The sequence below is a fragment of the Pipistrellus kuhlii genome, unplaced genomic scaffold (assembly GCF_014108245.1).
Source record: "Pipistrellus kuhlii isolate mPipKuh1 unplaced genomic scaffold, mPipKuh1.p scaffold_m20_p_16, whole genome shotgun sequence".
NCBI classification, from domain to species: domain Eukaryota; kingdom Metazoa; phylum Chordata; class Mammalia; order Chiroptera; family Vespertilionidae; genus Pipistrellus; species Pipistrellus kuhlii.
The window spans coordinates 27,537,052-27,558,748 of record NW_023425471.1 but is presented as its reverse complement, the minus strand read 5'-3'; the positions used below and the strand labels follow the sequence as shown (position 1 = coordinate 27,558,748).

The following is a 21,697-nucleotide window of genomic DNA, read 5'->3' as shown; positions in this document are numbered from 1 at the left end:
TGATAAATTGATGCAGCCACTATGGAAAACAATGTGCTGGTTATTTACTCAAGAATTTCCAAACACTAATTTGAAAGACATACATATCCCTATGTTTATTACAGTATTATTTACAATAGCCAAATATGGAAGCAACCTATGTGTCCATTGACAGACCAATGGTTAAAAAGATGTGCTACTTATGTACAATGAATATTATTCATAAAAGAGAATGGAAATCTTACTATTTGGGACAATATAGACCTAGAGGATATTAGGCTAAGTGAAATAAGTCAGACAAAGACAAATATGACATTATTTCATTTATATGTGAATTTTGAAAAAATATAAATGAACAAACAAAACAGAAACGAACTCATAGATACAGAGAAAAATTTATGATTGCCAGAGAGGAAGGGGGTTATGGCCTGGGTGAAAAGGGTGAAGGGGTTAACAAAATTGGTAATTACAAAACAGTCACAGTGATGTAAATAGGGAATAGGGAATGTAGTCAGTAGTATTATAGTAACTATGTATGGTGCCAGGTGGAACTAAAAATATTGAAGATCACTTTGAAAAATCAAAGTATATGATTTTTCTAGCTACTATATTGTACACCTGAATCTAATACAAGATAATATTGAATATAAACTGTAATGGAAAAAAATATATAATGAAAAATCTGTCAAAAGATATACTAGTACACCCACTGATTCAAGTAACTTTATGAAATGCAAACAGGGTAAATTCTTACCATACCACATCACAGTTCATGTCTAAAAACTGGAGAAAAATAATTTCTTAACCAAAGAGAAATAGCACTTTATATACAGTTGAAAACAATTTGAATTACAGTACTTTTCTCATCATAAAACATGACACATCAAAAGGACTTGACACATGATTTTTTTAAGTCCTGAAAAAACAACTATATATGGCAAAAATATCCATGAAGAATAAAGCAGAAATTAAGACATTCTCAGATGAAGGAAAACTAAGAGAATTTGTCACCAGCAGGTATATCCTAAAATAATAGCTAAAGGAATTTCTCTCAAAAGAAAGGAAACAATAAAAGAAGTAAATCTGGGATATGAAGAAGGAAGAGAAGGATCCAAGATAGCGGCTGACCGAGGGCAGTAAGAGAGAGAGTGAAAGGGGAGAGCATGAATGTGCCGGGAGTGTGTGTATGTGTGAGTGAGGGACAATTATATTCCACAGGAGTGTTGGGGACTGGTGGACCAGGTTCCGCTGGCTGGGCAGCCTCTATTACTGATGAAATCCATCCTCGGTTGGCTGGTTCTGCCACAGAGACCACTCCAATCTTGAAGGGGAAAGAGGGTGTGTCTGGAAGCCCAGCCTTACCTCCACCCAGGGAAACCTTGGACAACACCCAGGACCCTACAGCCGGGGACCAGCTGCCATGGTTGCGAACCCATGAATACCCAGACTCCAGCCTCCCTGGCTATGGGCTCCTAAAAAGTTTGTACGGGGGAGACAAAATGGTGGCCAAATGGGCGAATAAGTCTGGCACCTTCTCATGGAGCAGATTGAAGAAACAGCTGAATCAAATAACATCCACCCAGAACTGGTGAATTAAACACAGCTGGAGAGAATCTCTGGACAGAAAGATCAGAGCTAGCCAGGAAACTGGTAGGATCGGAGATCTGGCAGGGGGGGGGGGGGGGGGGGGGGAGGGAGACACATGCAGCCTAGAATGCGCTGCACCAACATCCCTTCCCTTGGGGACAAGTGTAGCACTCGACTGTGAAAAGGTGTCCACAGGGCTGCTGGCAGTGGGGGACTCTAGATCAAAGCCCACAGCTATTGGGTACATGTGTAGCACTAGACTATGAAAGGGTGTCCACAGGGCTGCAACAAGAAAGGTAGCCCTGAACTGCACTGGATGCACAGTGCGGGGTGGGGTGGGGGGTGGGGAGATCGTGCAGTGGCAGGGCTGCTCTGTCTTTAAAATCTCCGTAATTTTACTCACAAAACCCAGGACTTCAATTACAAACATTCACCATGGCTGCAGTTTAGGGGAAGGTGGCTTTGTGGAAGCTGGGAACAAATAGGGAGAGGTGATCAGGAAGCCAGCTCTGGGACGGTCAGATGCCTAGAACCCTGAACAGACATTTTTCTCCTGAAGACCAGGCCCCTCCTAAGCAGCACAGCTGCATCCATCCTCGCCCTCGCCAGGGAAACAAAAATTCAAAATACCCTCAGGGAACCCTTGGGGACTGTGTTGAAGGGCCACATGATCCTGGAAACTAATACAGAAACACTGCCACCTAAAGGCAGTGTCAGAAATAGAAACTTGAGTAAAGACAACTAAAAGCAGGCAAGTGGTCCCACCTGGCTGACACCAATGCTGTGGCATCTGACACCAAGGAGCAGTGGATCGCTGGGAGCTTCAACATAGTGCTGACTAGCAGGAAGCTGAGACCTGGCAGACAGAACAGTGGAGAGGGATTTTAGACCAGCCCCCATGGTACATTAAATATTCAGCTGAAATGAACCAACTTCACTACTTAACGTTTTTTATCTTTTACATAAGAAACTAAATTTTTTCTTTCTTTATTATTATTTTTAAACTTCATTTGTTTGTTTGTTTTGGGGGGTTGGATTAGTGTTCTACATTCTATTTTTATGTTTTTACTAGTGGCCCAGTGCATGAAATTTGTGCATTGGGGGGTGGGGGTTGACCCTCAGCCTAGCCTGCACCCTCTCCAATCTGGGACCCCTTGGGAGATGTCTAATTGCCGGTTTAGGCCCGATTCCTGTGGGATTGGAGCTAAACAGGCAGTCAGACATCCCTTTCACTCCGAGACTGCTGGCTCCTAACCACTAACCTGCCTGCCTGCCTGATAGCCTGATCAGATTTGCTAATATTTGGTTGAGTCTTTTAACATCTGTGTTCATCAGGGATATTGGTCTGTAATTCTCTTTCCTTGTAGTTTATCTGATTTTGGTATTAGGGCAATGCTGGCCTCATTGAAAGAGTTTGGAAGTGTTCCTTCCTGTTAAATATTTTGGAATATTTTGAGGAGAATAGGTTTTAGTTCTTCTTTGAATGTTTGGTAAAACTCCCCTGTGAAGCTGTCCATACCAGGACTTCTGTATGTGGCACATTTTAAAATGACTGCTTCAATTTCATCACTAGTTACCAGCCTCTTCAGGTTTTTTGGTTCTTCCTAATTGAGTTTTGGAAGATTGTATTTTTCTAGGAATATGTCTATTTGGTTAAGGTTGTCCAGTTTGTTAGAATAGAGATATTCCTAGTATTCTTTTAAATGATCCTTTGTATTTCTGTGGGGTCAGTTTGTTACTTTACATCTTTCATTTCTGATTTTGTTTATTTGGGTCCTCCCTCTTTGTTTTTTGGTGAGTCTGATTAGAGGTTCATCAGTCTTATTTATCCTTTCAAAGAACCAGCTCTTTGTTTTATTGATCTTTTGTATTATTCCTGTGTTTCTATATCATTTATTTCCACTCTGAACTTTATTATTACCTTCATTCTACTTATTCTGGGCTTTTCTTTTCTCTCTATTTCTAATTCTTTATGATGTAGATCTAGAGCCTCAGCCCATTTGGCTCAGTGGATAAGAGCGTTGGCCTGTGGACTGAGAGATCCCAGGTTCTGTTCCCGTGAAGGGCTCATGCCCCAATTGCAAGCTTAATCCCCAGTGGGGGTCATGCAGGAGTCAGCCAATCAATGATTCTTTCTCATCATTGATGTTTTGATGTCTCTCTCCCTTCCTCTCTGAAATCAATTAAAAAAATATATGTGTATATATATATTTTAAAGATGTAGAGTTAAATAACTTATTACAAGTTTTTCTTATTTTTTGAGGTAGGCCTATAATAATGCTATGTACTTCCCTCAGGATTGCTTTAACTGTTTTCCATAGATTTTGAATTGTTGTGTTTTAATTTTCATTGGTTTCCAGGGTGTTTTTTTTATTTCTTTGATCTCTTTGATAATCCATTCAATGTTTAATATCATGGTATTTAGCCTCCATGTGTTTGAATGTTATTCAGTGTTTTTATTGTAGTTGATTTCTAATTTTATGCCATTGTGATCTGAGAAGATGTTTGATATGTTTTCAATCTTCTTGAATTTATAGAGATTGTATGTATCCTAAAATGTGTTCTATCTTTGGAAATGTCCCCTGTGCACTTGAGAAGAAAGTGTTTTCTGTAGCATTGGGGTAAAATGTTCTGAAGATGTCAATTAGTACCATATGATCTAGTGAGTCATTAAGGATTGATTTTTTCCTTGTTGATTTTTTTGTCCAAAAGATTTATCCAGTGATGTCAATGGGGTAAAGTCCCCTACTGTGACTGTATAGCTGTCAGTCCTCCCTTAAAATCCTCCAAAAGCTTTTTTGTTTTTTCATATTTGGATGTTCCTGTATTGGGTGCATATACAATATATTTACCAGTTATATCCACTTATTTTATCAATCACTTTTATATTATGAAGTGGCCTTCATTATCTCTTGTCTCTTGTTATGGCCTTCACTTTGAGGTCTATTTTTGTCAGCTATAAGTATTGCCATCTCCCCCTTCTTTCACTTCCATTTGCCTGAAGAATTTTTTTCTATCTCTTCACTTTCAGTCTGTGTGAGTGCTTTGTTCTGAAGTGGATGTCTTGTACACAGCATATATATGGGTCATGTTTTTTTTTTTTTAATCCATTCCCTACCCTATGTCTTTTGATTAGAGTATTTAATCCATTTACATTTATGGTTATTATTTCTATTAATATTATTATTTTTAAATATTTATTGTTGAAATTATTACATACCATGTTTCCCGAAAATAAGACATCCTCCGAAAATAAGACCTACTTACAGGTTTCCTTCTGAGTGAAATATAAGGCATCCCCCGGAAAATAAGCCATTTTTTAATTGAATCATTCATTTTCCTTTTATTTAGTTGTATAAGCTGTTTGTAGATGATGGAGATTAACCCTTTATCAGTGGTAACATTTGCAAATATGTTCTCCCACACAGTGGGCTTTCTTGTTGTTTTGTTGATGGTTTCTTTTGCTGTAAAAAAGCTTTTTATTTTGATGTAGTCCCATTTGTTTATTTTCTCTTTAGCTTCCATTGCCCTAGGGGCAGTATCAGTGAAGAAGTTCTTTTGGCATATGTCTGAGATTTTGCTGCCTGTGGATGCTTCTAGTATTTTTATGGTTTCCCGTCTGATGTTTAAGTCCTGTATCCATTTTGAGTTTATTTTTGTGCATAGTGTAAGTTGGTGATCTAGTTTCATTCTTTTGCATGTATCTGTCCAATTTTCCCAATACCATTTATTGAAGAGACTGTCTTGATTCCATTGTATATTCGTACCTCCTTTGTCAAATATAAATTGAGCATAGTGATTTGGGTTGATATCTGGGTTCTCGATTCTGTTCCATTGATCTATATGTCTGTTCTTGTGCCAGTACCAGGCTGTTTTGAGAACAGTGGCTTTGTAATACAGTTTGAAGTCTGGTATTGAGGTCCCTCCTACTTTACCCTTCTTTCTCAGGATTGCTGTGGCTATTCGGGGTCTTTTATTGTTCCAAATGAACTTCTGGAGAGTTCTTTCTAGGTCAGTGAAATATGCCGTTGGTATTTTAATGAGGAGTGCATTGAACCTATAGATTGCTTTAGGAAGTATGGACATTTTGATGATGTTGATTCTACCAATCCATGAATAAGGTATGTTCTTCCATCTGTTTACATCTTCCTCTATCTCTTTTTTCAGTGTCGTGTAGTTTTCTGCATATAGGTCTTTTACTTCCTTAGTTGTTTATTCCTAGGTATCTTAATTTTTTTGGTGTGATGTTAAATGGAATTGCTTTTTTAGTCTTTGTTTCAGTAAGCTCACTGTGGGTGTATAGAAATGCCATAGATCTCTTGGCGTTAATTTTGTATCCTGCTACATGGCCAAATTCATTTATTAAGTCAATTAGTTTTTTAATGGAGCCTTTGGGATTTGTTATGTACAATATCATGTCATCTGCAAATAAGGATAACTTTACTTCTTCTTTTCCAATTTGGTTGCCTTTTTTTTCCTCTTCTTGTCTAATTTCGATGGCTAGTACTTCCAGTACTATGTCAAAGAGGAGTGGCGACAGTGGGCATCCCTGTCTTGTTCCTGTTCTTAGAGGGAATGGTTTTAGGTTTTGCCCATTGAGTATGATGTTGGCTGTGGGTTTATCATATAATATATAGCTTTTATTATGTTGAGGTATGATCCTTGTACTCCCACCTTGTTGAGAGTTTTTATCAGGAAATGGTGTTGGATTTTATCAAATGATTTTTCTACATCAATTGATATGACTGTATGATTTTTATCTTTCAATTTGTTTATGTGATGTATCACGTTTATTGATTTGTGGATATTGTACTATCCTTGCATTTCTGGAATAAATCCTACTTGGGCATGGTGTATGATCTTTGTGATGTTCTGCTGGAGCCGATTTGCTAGAATTTTGTTGAGGATTTTGGCATCTATGTTCATGAGGGATATTGGCCTGTAATTCTCTTTCATTGAGTTGTCTTTATCTGGTTTTGGTATTAGGGTGATGCTGGCTTCATAGAAGGAGTTTGGAAGTGTTCCTTCCTCTTAAATTTTTTGGAATAGTCTGAGGAGGATAGGTTTTAGTTGTTCCTTGAATGTTTGGTAAAACTCTCCTGTGAAGCCATCTGGCACTGGGCTTTTGTTTACTGGCAGCTTTTTGATGACTGTTTCAATTTCTTCCCAAGTCACTGGTCTATTGAGATTTTTAGATTCTTCCTGATTGAGTTTTGGAAGGTTGTATTTTTCTAGGAATATGTCCATTTCCTCCAGGTTGTTCAGTTTGTTGGAATAGAGTTGTTCGTAGTATTTTGTAACAATCCTTTGTATTTCGGCGGGGTCTGTTGTTCTTTCACCTCTTTCGTTTCTGATTTTGTTTATTTGAGTCCTCTCTCTTTGTTTCTTGGTTAGCTTGGCTAGAGGTTCTTCTATCTTGTTTATCCTTTCAAAGAACCAGCTCTTGGTTTTGTTGATCTTCTGTATTGTTTCTTTGGCCTCTATGTCGTTTATCTCCGCTCTGATTTTTGTTACTTCCTTCCTTCTGCTTACACTGGGCTTTTCTTGTTGCTCTTTTTCTAACTCTTTGAGTTGTAGAGTTAGATAATTTGTTACCATTTTTTCTTGTTTTTTGCAATAGGCTTGTAGGAATATGAACTTCCCTCTCAAAACTGCTTTTGCTGTGTCCCATAGATTTTGGATAGTTGTGTTTTCATTGTCATTTGTTCCCAGGATGTTTTTAATTTCTTCCTTGATTTCTCTGGTAACCCAGTCCTTGTTTAATAGCATGCTGTTTAGTCTCTATGTGTTTGATTTCTTTGGGTTATTTTTACTGTAGTTAATTTCCAGTTTTATGCCACTATGATCTGAGAAGATGTTTGGTGTGATTTCTATTTTCTTGAATTTGAAGAGACTATGCCTATGTCCCAACATGTGATCTATCTTTGAAAATGACCCTTGTGCACTTGAGAAGAATGTATATTCTGTGGCTTTGGGGTGGAATGTTCTGAAGATGTCGATTAATTCCATCTGGTCTAGTGAATCATTTAGGATTGATATTTCTTTGCTTGTTTTTTGTTTAGATGATTTGTCCAAAGGTGACAGTGGGGTATTAAAATCTCCTGCTATGATTGTATTGCTATTAATCTGTGGGTGCTTCCCTGTCAGGGGTACCCTGATTAGCAGCCCTCCAGTTTCTCTGGTGTTTGGCTTTCTCTTGGCTTGCTAATAAACTCTCACAGCAGACCCTCAGCTGCTCTCTCTTTCTGCTTCGGAACAAGTCTCAGAATCCGCCTGTCTATTCTTCCGCCATTTTCTCTCTCTTGTCAAATACTTTTTATGATCTATTGATATCATTATGTGATTTTTTTACCTTTACGGTTGTTTATGTGATGTATCACGTTTATTGATTTGTGAATATTGTACCAGCCTTTTATCTGTGGAATAAATTGCACTTGGTTATGATGTATGATCTTTCTAATGTATTGCTGGGTCTGATTTGCTAGAATTTTGTTGAGGATTTTAGCATCTATGTTCATCATAGATATTGGCCTTTAATTCATTTTATTTCTTTGTCTTTATCTGGTTTTGGGATAATTAGGGTAATTCTGGCTTAGTTAAAGGAGCTTGGAAGTGTTCCTTCTTTCTGCATTTTTTGCGAATACAATAATTTGAGGAGAATAGATGTTAGTTCTTCTTTGAATGTTTGGTAAAACTCCCCTGTGAAGCTGTCCAGACCAGAGCTTTTGTTTGCTCGTGGATTTTTTTTTTTTTTTATTGCTTCTTCAATTTCATCAGTAGTTATTGGTCAATTCAGGTTTTCTGATTCTTACTGATTGAGTTTTGGAAGGTTGTATATATTTTTTAGGAATATGTCCATTTTGTCAAGGTTGTTCAGTTTATTGGAGTAGAGTTATTCTTAGTATATTTTTACACACCTCTGTATGTCCATGCATTCAGTTGTTACTTCACCTCTTTCCTTTCTGATTTTTTTTGGGGGGTGGGGGGAACTCTCCATTTCTTAGTGAGTCTGGCAAGAGATTCATCAATCTTGTTTATCCTTTCAAAGAACCTGCTATTGGTTTTATTAGGGGGGAAAAGAAAAAAAATATATATATATATATATATGTGTGTGTGTGTGTGTGTCTATGTCATTTATTTCTGCTCTGAGTTTTATTTCCTTCTACTTACTCTGGGTTTTTCTTGTTGCTCTCTTTCTAATTCGTTAAGTTGTAGGGTTAGATAACTTATTACATGTGTTTCTACTTTTTTTAGGTAAGCTTGTATTACTATGAACTTCCCTCTCAACATTGCTTACACTGTGTCCCATGGATTTTGCTTTGTCGTGCTTTTATTTTTATTTGTTTCCAGTAGACATTTTATTTCTTTCTGATCTCTTTGGTAACCCATTCATTGTTTAATAGCATGCTATTAAGCCTCTGTATAGTTGGTTGTTTATGATTATTTTTATTATAGTTGATTTCTAATTTTATCACATTGCAATCTGAGAAGATGCTTGATATGATTTCAATATTCTTGAACTTGTAGAGACTTAGTCTATGTCCTAACATGAGGACTATCTTTGAAAATGTCCCATGTGTACTTGAGAAGAATATATATTCTCCAGCTTTGGGTTTCAGGTCCTGAAGATGTCAGGTCCTGAAGATGTCAGTTTGTTCCATCTGTTCTATAGTGTCATTTAGGATGGCTGTCTCCTCGTTGTTGTTGTTTTCTAGAAGATTTATCCAGTGGTGTCAGTGGGTATTGAAGTCCCCTACTATGATTCTATTGCTTTTGATCTTTCTCTTGATATCCTTCAGAAGTATTTTTTATACGTAGATGCTCCTCTATTGGGTGCATATATATTTACCAGAGTTATAGCCTCTTGCTGAATTGATCCTTTTAGTATTATGAAGTGGCCTTCCTTATCCTTACAACCTTCCTCTTGAGTTCTATTTTGTCAGTTATAAATATTGCTACCCCAGCTTTTTTTTTTTTAATTTCCACTTGCCTGAAACATTTTTTCCCATCCCTTCACTTTTAGTCTGTGTGAGTCCTTTGTTCTAAGGTGAGTCTCTTGTAGACACCATATATATAGGTCATGCTTTCTTATGCATTCAGCTACCCTATGTCTTTTGATTGGAACATTTAATCAATTTATGTTTAAAGTTATTATTGTTAGGTCCTTGTTTGTTGCCATTCTTTTTTCTTTATGCCAGTGTTTCTACCTCTCTATTTTTAATTCTTGCAACTGCCCCTTTAGTATTTCTTGAAATTTTGGTTTGGTGGTAATAAACTCCTTTATTCTTTTTTTTTTTTTCCGTGAAGCTTCTGATTTCACCTTCAATTTTGAATGATAGCTTTGCTGGATAGAGTAGTCTGAGATTCAGCCCCTTGTTTTTAATTATTTGTATACTTCCTACCACTCCTTTCTGGCCTGATGTGTTTTTGTTGTGAAATCAGCTGATTGTCCAATAAGAGATCCCTTGTAAGTCTCTCTCTCTCTCTCTCTCTCTCTCTCTCTCTCTCTCTCTCTCCCCTTTCTCTCCCTCCCTCCTTCCCTCCCTCCATTATTTTCTTAGAAAAAATTTCCAGGTATGGGATTACTGAGTCAGAGGGTATGCAATTGGAATATAACAACCAGAAAAACGTTTTATTTTTCTAAGAAAAGAAATGAACTACAATTCTTTCTGCCTTGTTCTTCTGTAACTGATGAGTGGACCTGTGCTGCTCAATTTGATAGTCATTAACCACATGTGGTTGTTTAAATTTAAAGTTTGATTAATTAAAATTAGATGAAATTCAAATTTTAGTTCCTTCGTGTCACTGGCCACATTTCAAGTGCTCAATAACTGGATGTGTCTAGAGGCTACTGTATTGAAAAGTATAGATACAGAACATTTCCATCATTGTAAAATATTTATTGGACAGTGCTGCTCTGGAGTTTCTCAGGAAGTCATGGTTGGCATCTTGGGTGGGAGGTAAAACCTGTCCCACGTTTGAAAATGCCCCATAAAGTAGCAAAATTATTTCCATTTGAGACTCACTAAGCTTTTATCTCAAAAAAAGAGAATCTTCTAACTTTTCTGAGATGGCTTCAGTTTGGCTCCTCTTGGAGAGAGGGGCACTTAGAAAGATTGCCCTGGCTCAGAGCATAACTCATTTTCCTCTCTTCTTCTGGTCTGTATCCTGGTTTTGGGGAATTGCAGGAATAAGACCCTGCAGATGGAGAAGATCAAGACCCGTTTGAAGGCTGAGTTTGAAGCCCTTGAATCAGAAGAGAGACACCTGAAGGAATACAAGCAGGAAATGGACCTCCTCCTACAAGAGAAGATGGCCCATGTGGAGGAACTCCGACTAATCCATGCTGACATCAATGTGGTATGTGGCTGGCTGCCTAAAACTTGCATTTGGGCTCTTTGAGAAATAGGTAATAGTGAGTGTTGTAGTCTCCCCTTAAGATATGGCTGTGGCCAACTTGGGGTAGTAGGCTTTGGGCTGTGTTGGAGTGGAAAAATTCAGGAATTCTGAGATCCAGCCTGACTCTGTCACTGTATATCACTGGACAAGTCCCTTCTTCCTAGTCCTCTCTGTACTATAAGAGGAATTCAGTCGAGGAATTCATCTAAGGTATAATTCAGCTCTGATGTGCTTATTACTGGAGTCTGGGAGTTAGGAGCTAGCCTTGGTAAAAAGTAGAGCAGGCAGTTGACTCTGGAGTCCAGCCTAAAGAGCTCCAAAGCTTCTGTAACTAAGCTCAAAAAATCACCTCTGCCAGCATGCCAAAGGAGGGCCCCATTAGAGTCTCTGTTTTGAATATTATTGGAACGTGGTGAATGAACTATGCTATCATGGCAAGTTTTTAACTATTTGGAATTACTCAATCAGAGTCTGAATCATCGCCTATCTGGGCCACAGTATTGATGATTCCTTCACCAGGAGAGTTTTTGAAGCTGTTGACTTGTAAGGTCCTTTCCAACTCAGAGCCTATGATAATGAGAAGTTTTAAAAAATTATATTTGAAGGAGTTTCTATTCTTGGGAAACTCACTTCTGTGGTAATACTTATTTCTTGATTTTTCTGAATGCAATTCAAACAGTAGGTATTTGAAATTTTTTGTGTCACACAATCACATGATTCCAGGATCTCATGAGGAGTTGGCAGTTCTGCTGCCAGCTAACCCAAGAATACAGAGCCAATAAAATAAACAAGATATTAGCCACAGAGGGACTGAGAATCTAGGTGACTAGATCTCAAACTTGAATATCCATCAGGCACCTGGAGAACCTACTAAAGCAGATTGTTGGACTCCACCCTAAAGTTTCTGATTCTGTATGTCTGAGTTGGGGACTGAGAATTTGCATTCCTAATGAGTTCCCAGGTGATGCTGATGCTGATGTTGATGCTGCTGATTTTGTTATCACATTTTGAGAACCATTAATTTGAGGGAAAGGCCACTGGCCTGGGAGGCAGAAGCCCTGAATTTTTATCTAGGCTTTCCCCCTAAGAAATATTTCTCTGAGGAAGTTCCTTCTCTTTGAGACAATTCCTTGATTTATAAAATAGTGGTGAGTTCCCCTAAATTAGCTCTAAAGGCCATTCCAGCTCTAGAATGCTGTATTTGAATAATAACTACCATTTATTGAGCCTTTACTCTGTGTTAGCCCCTGTACTGAGAGCTTTATATAAATTCAGTGATTGAATCCTCATCAAGATTATATTAAGTAGGCACTAATATTATCACCATTTTATAGATAAAGAAACTGAGGCTTGACAAGAGTCACATAGAATACATAGCAGATTGAGGACTTGACCATATATTGGTCTTGCTCTGGAGCCTATGCTATATCTACTCACCTATACAGCATCATGGAGAATCTTGGGGTATTTGCTCTGTTCCTCCCTTACTCTGTGTTCCAGATGGAAAATACCATCAAACAGTCTGAGAATGACCTAAACAAGCTCCTAGAATCTACTCGCCGGCTACATGATGAGTATAAGCCACTGAAGGAACATGTGGATGCCCTGCGCATGACTCTTGGCCTGCAGAGGCTCCCTGATTTATGTGAAGAGGAGGAGAAGCTATCCTTGGAGTAAGCAGCCTTCCCCCTGTCCTGAAACATACACAAACCACACACATATACACACAAATGGCTTGGTGTGAAAGTCATTCTTTGCCCCAGGCCTGTCAGTGGCTGACTCATTGCATGACCTTGGGCACGTTCCTGTGTTGGGCTGTTATAACAAAAGAAGAATGATTAGACTAGAATTACTAGATGGTATTTAAAATTCTTTGTGCAATTTTAACAATACAAAGCTATGTTTGTGTGTGTGTGTGTTACTTCCCAAATCAAGATTGAGAAAGGTGTCCAAAAACCTTTGAAAATACAGAAGCTTTCATGCTCTCTAGAGTAGGGGTGTCGAACTCAATCAGAGAAGGGGCCAAAATCTAAAATCCAGCCTAAATCGCGGGCCAAATGGTTTACTGAACAGTCATAAACTGTCATTGTGATGGAAACGCAGCGGAGTGCAGTGATGACAGCGCAGTGCGGGCCACATTGCAAGGCCTGGCGGGACGGATTTGGCCCGCGGGCCTTGTGTTTGACACATGTGCTCTAGAGGCTAGTCTGGAACTTCATCTTAAGATCCAGCGGCTCACGTTACAGAGAGACAAAGTACAGTTTAGTACAATGAAATATACTTCCTTAAGGTAGAGCAGATTGCCTGTGGAAGTGGTCAGTTTCTTATTCCTAGAGGTATGCCAGTAAAGGCCTAAGGACACAATGGAAATACTATAAAATAACATGAGATGAGGATAAGTGAATGCTCTTTTAAGACTTTGCTAACCCTGGGATTTATTTATTTTCTGGGTCTGTCAGAGCAAGGAGCAAGAGCTACCCTTCCAGTAGACAATGGGTCTGGTACCCAGGGAGAAGAACTTTTTGATGGGGAGGGTGCAGGAACTTTCTGAAGTGAGCCACAGCCCAACCTCCTTGGGTCTGTGGCATGAATTCTTTAAGAGGGATAAGCTTCTCCTATTTTCAGAATGATTCAGCTAATGTCTCTCATCTCCATAGTTACTTTGAGAAGCAGAAAGCAGAGTGGCAGACGGAGCCTCAGGAGCCTCCCATCCCTGAATCCCTGGCTGCTGCAGCCGCTGCTGCCCAACAACTTCAAGTGGCTAGGAAGCAGGACACCCGGCAGACAGCCACCTTCAGGCAGCAGCCCCCACCCATGAAGGTGAGTGAGCTAGGTAGGGGCTGTAGAAGAAGCAATTTATCCTTAAGCAACATTGGAATATTGGCTTTACTTATTTGGGGCCTTTTTAAAACAGCATTTGTTTGGGATACAGAGGAAGGGGAGTGTGATGTGTATGCTGGAGTGGAACTGCTTCTTTTGTTTCTTCACATTTTCAGAGGAGTTAGAACGCAAGGAGATTGGCAGGCTCTGCTGAACTATATATATATATTTTTAATCTTAAAAGCATGACTGGTACAAATATATAGTAAATATGTATCTTTAATGACAGAGCCTACAGGATTACAAAGCTGGTTCCAAGATCATTTGAGGAATAGATAATTATATAGTCAGGGAAGGAAAGGAATGTTGAAATAAATTTTCAAAGTTAAACACAGAATTGGTTTATGTTCTATAGGGCAATAAAACTGTAACACTTGAGATTATATTTCTTCAGAACATAAATAATCTGCTTCTCTATTAGACAAAAGCCTTTTGTAGTTTATCAGCATAAGTCACAGTTTGAACACTGATCAATAGCAAATAGTTAAAAAAAAAAAAAAAGAGTAAATAGTTGAACAGAGAGCAGAGGTGAGCAAACTAGAGCCTACAGCCACGTCTGAACTGTTTCTTGTTTTTATAAATAAAGTTTTATTTTTAAAGTTTATTATTAAGGTATATTATACATGCATGCTTATTGATGTATTGCCTGTAGATTCTTTCATGTAAAACAGGTAGTGTTGAGTAGTCACACCTAAGAGTATATGAGCTGAAAAATCTAGAATATTTACTATTTTGGCCTTTATAGAAAATGTTTACTGATACCTGATTAAGAGAATGGATTCTTGAGTGGGCCTGTTAAACCATGTTCCAGTATAATCTAAATGGATACACAATTCTCATTTTTTCTTATTTCTGAGATTTGAAAATTTTTCCTCAATACCCATTTTTAACTCTCACTCCTTTATCCTTTATATCCCTTACATCCAGCACTGATCTCTGTTCTTGGGTTTCAGTCACTAATTACTGCTCCTTCCTGCTGGGAAAAATCACAACTGTTTTTGGAACCCTGGGAATCAAAAGGCTGAACCATAGCCTAGGAGAATCTGACCACTAATGTTCTTTCTCCTATGTACCCCACCAGGCCTGCTTGTCATGTCATCAGCAAATTCACCGGAATGCACCTATATGCCCTCTGTGCAAAGCCAAGAGTCGGTCCCGGAACCCCAAAAAGCCAAAACGGAAGCAGGATGAATGAAGAGAGGAAGAATACATAGAGCTCTGCTGCTCATAACCCTTTCCCTTGGCCAGAGTTGATGTCCTGATGTGAAACAACCCTTTCCCACCTCTACCAAGTCTCCTGTTTAATGTAATGGAAGCACAATCCCTCTCTTACTTTGCTGGTATTTCTTTCTGCTCTCGGCTTTCTTTTTCAGGAAGACATGTGGTTCAGGTGCTAATAACAGTATGTCTGATAATCCCTTCTTTTACACTCACATTTCAAGCCCTGCTCTTGTTTGGAGCTAAGGATAGGGCAGAAGGCCCAGATGTATCCTCTGTCTCTTCTGCCTGAAGGCTGGGACCTAAAATTTGAGCATTGGGGGAGGCCCATATCTTGTTTTGTATAAAATGTGCCCCCTTTCTGTGTGTTTGCCTTAGGCATTGAAAGGACAACAGTCTTCTTGCTGGACTTTCCAAAAGGCTTGGTGCATATATTTTCCCAACTCTCATCTCATCCTCAAGGCCCAAAAGTAATTTGGAGAAGCCCTCTTTTTTATGTTAATTTTGGAGGCCTGGCTGTCATTATAGAGTTCACCATCACACTGCACCCCTAGTCTTCTAAGTATGCAAAAGTTCTCAGGTACCAGGCTGTGTGTCTGGGGATCCTGTGATCCGCGGGCCTTTCTCTCATAGTCCTAGTTTTCACAGGTCTATAGAAGTTCCCCACAATGAAATCAGGGAACTGGAGCTGTACCCACTTTATAAGTCCTGCCTAACTTGCTACCTAAGTCATTGGGCTTCAGCTCTCCTATAGGCTTAGATGGGACCCAGGCTGACAATTGTGTTGCCTTTTGTTCAAAACCATTATTCTGGCACCTACTGAATTCTATATCTTAGAGGTGACAGTGATATTCAAGTGAGTAGCAATTACTTTACACATGTGAGTGGATGGGACTTCTCCATTCATTCCTCCTTCTCTTGGGTCTTCCTCTATAATGCAGCCTCAACTCAGGTCAGCTGCTGGCTACACTCTTTCCTGTGGATTGTGCAGGTAGCCTTCCCTCCCTAAAGAAAAGGCACCAGGGTCCCAAAGCCCTACAACTCTCTACTCCACCAAAGTCAGATCTCTAAAAGAGACAGGGTTGGGGGTTGCCTGACTGAAAAAGTTTTTATCTCCAAGTCTCAGTCCCTGGTGGGGAAGGAGAGATATTTTTCTTTCCTTCCTTCCTTACTCAACTGCAGTTTTAAGTTTCTACAGTGTCTGTGTGTTCAAAATATAGAGATTCCTCTGCTCTTTGAAATTGAGAGTGTTATGTCTATACAAAACCTTTTAAATAAACATAAGTTCATTGGAGTAAATGCTGCTGAGTACCTATAACTACCAGGAAGATGTAAAGACCTTTCCCCTTCTGGGTAGCTCTTATTCACTCTTATTCTCTCTATCCTACAAATGAGAAAACCTGGCACACCACTGCACAATAATTTATTTTGCTATTATAATTATTTCCATTTACTCAGTACTTACTCTGTGCTAGGTCTCTATACAAGATGCTTTATATAAGTGATTGCATTTGATATGCAAAACACCTTTCAAGCTAAGTATTCTTATTGACATTTTTCAAAAAGGTAAACTAAAGTTCAAGAGGTTAAATAATTTGTCCATAGTTAACAAATGACTAGTAAGAAAAGTTTCAGGATTTAAACCCAGATTTGTCTGGTTTCAGGGACCATTTTTCTTCTACTTTTTGTCCATAATCCTTTATTCTCCCTTTTGGGATGGCATGATAACAGGTGTAGTTGAAATAACTATGAACTAGAAATCAGGCACTAGGAATCTAGTGACTGTTGCAGGAATATGAAGGCCTGGTCCCCTGTAGAGATACAATAGGTAGGCAATAACTCTAAAGGGCCATTCCATCTTCAGAGCTCCTCATAGTGAGGACTGAGGTTTCCAGTAATACTGCATTGCAGTTCAATAGCTCCCTCAGTCCAATCTTGCCTCATTCTCTTCCCTTCTCCAAGGGTTCTCTAATTAATATCCTGAACATGAAACTGCCATAGTGTTTTCCACAAGCCCAACAGCTGACAAAAACTTCTGTCTGCCTTAGTGTTCTCAAATGGAAAATGGGGGAAATAATAGTACCTACTTCTGGGGCTGTTGTGAGCAATGCCAGGTACATGGTAAGTACTCAATAAGTATGAATTTTCTTTTTTTCCTTGTGTCTCCAGCACCAGGTAGATTGGATGAGCAGTCAAAATACATACTATTTATGTTATCTGGTATTACTCTATCACCCCAGGTTTTGTTCAACCACAAGCCTGTTTTTAAGGTGACTCGGGCTCACTCTGGGCAAAGGGAGGACTATCTAGGAAGGGGCAAAGCCAGGAGCAGACTCAGGTTTATCTGCCCATATAGCCTGTGTTCCTTCTGCCTAAGTGCAGTGCTACAGTTAAGTCCCAGACATGGTTAAGAAAGAGTAAAGAAGGGGAGAAAAAGAACAAAAATAGAGTAAAATAAGACAAGTGGGATGAAGGAGAGAGAGGAGGAGGAGGAGAGTAAGTGCAGTTGCCATATTGGTAAAGTGCTTTACACCTTTTTCAACATTCTTATTTGATGCTCACATTAATAACTCCAATACTGTTAGTAATGCATACATTATTATAATCCATATTTTACTAGTATAGATGAGGTAACTGATCTCATGGCAATTTAAGATAAATGCCACATTGGAAGCCAAGCATTCTAATCTGAGAACAGTCTGGGGTCTTTTTTACTTCCCTGACACAATGGGAATGAATTGTATGCATTTTCTGTGCTAAAAGTTGCTTTTACACTGATGATAGCTCAGTCCATAGGGGAAGACCAAATACTTTTAGCAGTTATGCTTTGAAGTCCAGTTCCTTATTACAGTAATGCCCTCAGCTATCCAATAGCAACTAACAGCATTTTTACAATAATCAACATCATCCAAGGTGACCTCTGGAAAGGCTGTTAACTCAGGGCCATGTACTATTTAGTTAATTAACCTTTCTGGGTTTTCATTTCCTCATATGTGAGGCAGAAATGGTAGTAATTCTCTCCTCATAGCATTGTTGTGCAGTTGAAGTAAATCAATACATGTGAAGTGCCTAGAAAAGCACCCAAAAAGCATTCAGTAAATGGAGATTATGAGAAAGAAAATTATAATAATTATGACTGGTTTCCTGGGTTGTTGTTGATGGTGATAAGGAAGAGGAGGAAGAGAAGAAAGGAGAATAGAAAGGGAGGATAATGGGGAAAACAGGGAAGAGGAAAAAAATTACCCCCTGTAGGGCCTCCCATAAAAGGAAAGCTGATAGCTGAGTGTCATGGTTCCTTTCCAGGAGCTTGATGAGGCTCTCAGGCTTTGTTTTCACCTGCCATTGAGTCTATTTAATGATTGTAAAAGACTCATGTCACTCCTGGAGACTAAGCAGAAACCCCTTTTTTTCTACATTATTTTCTGCTGTGACTGAGGAATAATGACCATCCCTAAACAAGAATTCCTCATAAGGTGGTTTAGGATCATGTGTACTCCTGTGGTGTCTATGTGACAAAATACAGGGAAATAATACTGACACAGGAATCAGTTGTTCCTGGGTTCAAATCCCAAATATTTTATTTATAAGCAGTGCATTCTTAAGTATGTTATCAAACTTCTTTGACCTCAACATTTCCCATCTGAGAACTAGAGACTCGCTGTGTGGGGTCTCAGAGACAATTTTACAAATAAAGAAAGAAAGGGTCACCATTTAATGGATACCCATAATTTAGAGGGCAATGTGCTTAGTGCTTTCACATACATAATCACATATGGGAAGCAACATAGTATAGTAGCTAAGAGCATGGATACTAAAATCAGAGTGTCTGGGTTCACCTGTCAGCAATGTGATTTGCTAATTGTGAACCTTGGTGAGCTCATTTACTACTTGAACCTCATCTGTACAATGGCAGTTATAAAATAATTTACTTCATTGGATTGTTATGAAGATTAAATGAGATAATATTTATGAAGAGCACATAGAAAGTATTATTTGAGTGTTTGATAAACAAAGTAAACAAATCAAATCTTCCTAGCAATAGTTGGTGATCAACTTGGAGATGAGAAAATTGAAGGTACAGCCTGAGGGTCAACAGCAACCAAGTCTCAATAATAACAGGACAGTTCACATAATACACATAAGGAACACTCCTGGAGCATCCAGGTCAGGTGATCAAGGAGAATGTGCTAATGAGCCCCACAGGACACCAACTCTATAAGACCACCTTACTACAACTTGGAGACATAGCAGATATATCTAATATATAGTCACAAACACACAGAGAAAGTCAAATAGGGAGATAAAGTATATGCCCTAATGAGAAAAGCAGATAAATCTCCAGAAAAAGAACTAAATGAAATGGAGGCAATCAATCTACCAAATACAGAGTTCCCAGTAATGGTTATGAGGATGCTCATGGACTTAGGAAAAGAATGGATGAACTCAGAGAAAACTTCAACAAAGACATAGTAAGCTAAAATAAAAAAGGAACATAGAAACCATAAAAAAGAACCAGTCAGAAATAAAGAATACAATATCTAGAATGAAATGTACACTAGAAGGAAAGAGGTGGGATGAAGCAGAGGATCCAATCAGCAATTTGGAAGACAAGGTAGCATAAAATACCCAAGCAAAACAGCAAAAAATAAAAGAATTTTTTAAAATGAGGATAGTTAAGGGATCTCTGGAACAATATCAAGTGCAGCAACATCCTCTTCACAAAAATACCAGAATGAGGAGAGAGAGAGCAAGGAATTAAAAACCTATTTGAAGAAATAATGGCAGAAAGCTTCCCTAATCTGGTGAAGGCAAAAGCCACCCAAGTCCAGGAAGCAGAGAGTTCCAAACAAGATGAACCAAAAAGAGGTGCACACCAAGTCATATCATAATTAAAATGCCAAAGGTTTAGGACTGAAGTATTTTAAAAGCAGCAAGAGAAAGACAATTACCTACAAAGGAGCTAAGACTGCCAGCTGATATTTCAACAGAAAATTCTCAGACCAGAATGAATTGGCACAATATATTCAGAATGATGACAAGCGGGGACATACAACTAAAAATACTCTATGTAACAAGGCTGTCACTGAAAATTAAGAGAAATAAAAATCCTCCCAGCAAGTAAAAGCTAAATGAGTTCTTCACCACCAAACCAGTATTATAATAAATGTTAAAGGAACTTCTTTAAGAAGGAAGAAAAAATGAGAAAAATGAAAATAAATTAATGGCAATAAATACATACCTATCAATAATCACTTTAAATGTAAATGGCTTAGATGCTCCAATAAAAAGATATAGGAAAGATAAATAGATAAGAAACATTAAAAAAAAGAAAAAGAAACGTATGTGTTATCTACAAGAGACTCACTCCAGATCAAAAGATATATGCTGAAAGTAAAGGGATGGAGAAAATTTTTATGCAAGTGAAAACAAAAAACAAAGTTGGGATAGAAATAATCTAGATATCTGGAGAGGCCCTGCTGAGTGTCCTGTGGTTGTGGTTCCTAGTCCTCTGGAGGAAGGCAATGTGGACCTTTTGGAAGACAGCGAGATAGCTTGGGTTATTCTGGATGTTGTAATTCTAGTTCACTTTCTACTCCTGTTATCTCCCACTGTCTAGGTAAATAATGGCAGCAATAAAAAGATAAATGTGTGGGCTCATAGAGTGGTGAGAAATTGGCATTTGAGGAAGAGATTTTTGTAAGTATAGAGTATTGGTGCCATGATTTCTAATCAGCCTCAACCTGTTTCTCTTGTGTTTCCTGTTTCTAGTAGAAAAGCTGACTGTGTTCCTCTATTGCTGTACTGAAGCACTTAAAAACTTACACGATATATACTCTACTTCAATAAAATTTTTATAAAAACAATACTTAGCCACTAGGTAAATGCAAATCAAAATCACAAAAAGACACCACGTCACACACATAAGGATGTCTATCCTCAAAAAGAAAACGAATAAGTTAAAGGAGATATAGAAAAACTGGAATCCTCATGTACTGCTGGTGGGAATGTTCAATGATGCAGCTACTTTGGAAACAGTCTGGCAAGTCCTCAAAAGGTTAACCATAGGATTACCCTGCAATTCCACTCCTAAATATATATCCAAGCTAAATGAAAATATTTGTTCACACAAAAACTTATACATGAATGTTTATTATAGCATTATTATCAATAGACAAAACGTAGAAACAACCCATATTGCCCATCAGCAGGTGAATGGGTAAGCAAAAGGTGGTATTATCTATACAATGGGATATTATTCAGACATAAAAAGTAATAAAGTACAGATAGGTACATGCTACAACATGAATGAACCTTTAAATTATTATGTTAAATGAACCACACAGCATTTTGTATCCATTTAACCTGATATAAAAGGATATATATTGTATGATTCCATTTATATGAAATGTCCATAATATAAAAATTCGTAAGAACAGAAATATAAGTAGTTATTAGGGTTTAGAAGGAGGGAGGAGGAGTGGAAAGTAACTACTAATGGGTATGCTATTTCTTTATAGGTTCTGGAATTGGATAGCAGTTCTGCTTGCACAATCTTGTGAATATACACTGAACTATACACTACTAAATGGTGGATTGTTGGCACAATAGAGCTGTTATCAGAAATTTCTTTAAA

General features: G+C 38.3%; 1 protein-coding gene across 2 annotated transcripts in view; it reads left to right on the top strand.

Moving 5' to 3' along the window:
• ZC4H2 (zinc finger C4H2-type containing) overlaps window positions 1-16,362 on the top strand; it is a 49,690-nt gene extending 33,328 nt beyond the window's left edge. Inside the window, exons 2-5 of one of the 2 annotated variants that reach the window (XM_036439931.2) lie at window positions 10,755-10,926; window positions 12,466-12,638; window positions 13,623-13,785; window positions 14,927-16,362. In XM_036439931.2, the coding sequence (XP_036295824.1) occupies window positions 10,755-10,926; window positions 12,466-12,638; window positions 13,623-13,785; window positions 14,927-15,040 (622 nt within the window). In that variant the 3' untranslated portion in view covers window positions 15,041-16,362. The remainder of the gene's footprint in view (window positions 1-10,754; window positions 10,927-12,465; window positions 12,639-13,622; window positions 13,786-14,926) is intronic. The other variant, XM_036439930.2, reaches the window with a different exon arrangement.
• The last annotated feature ends 5,335 nt before the right edge of the window (window positions 16,363-21,697 follow it).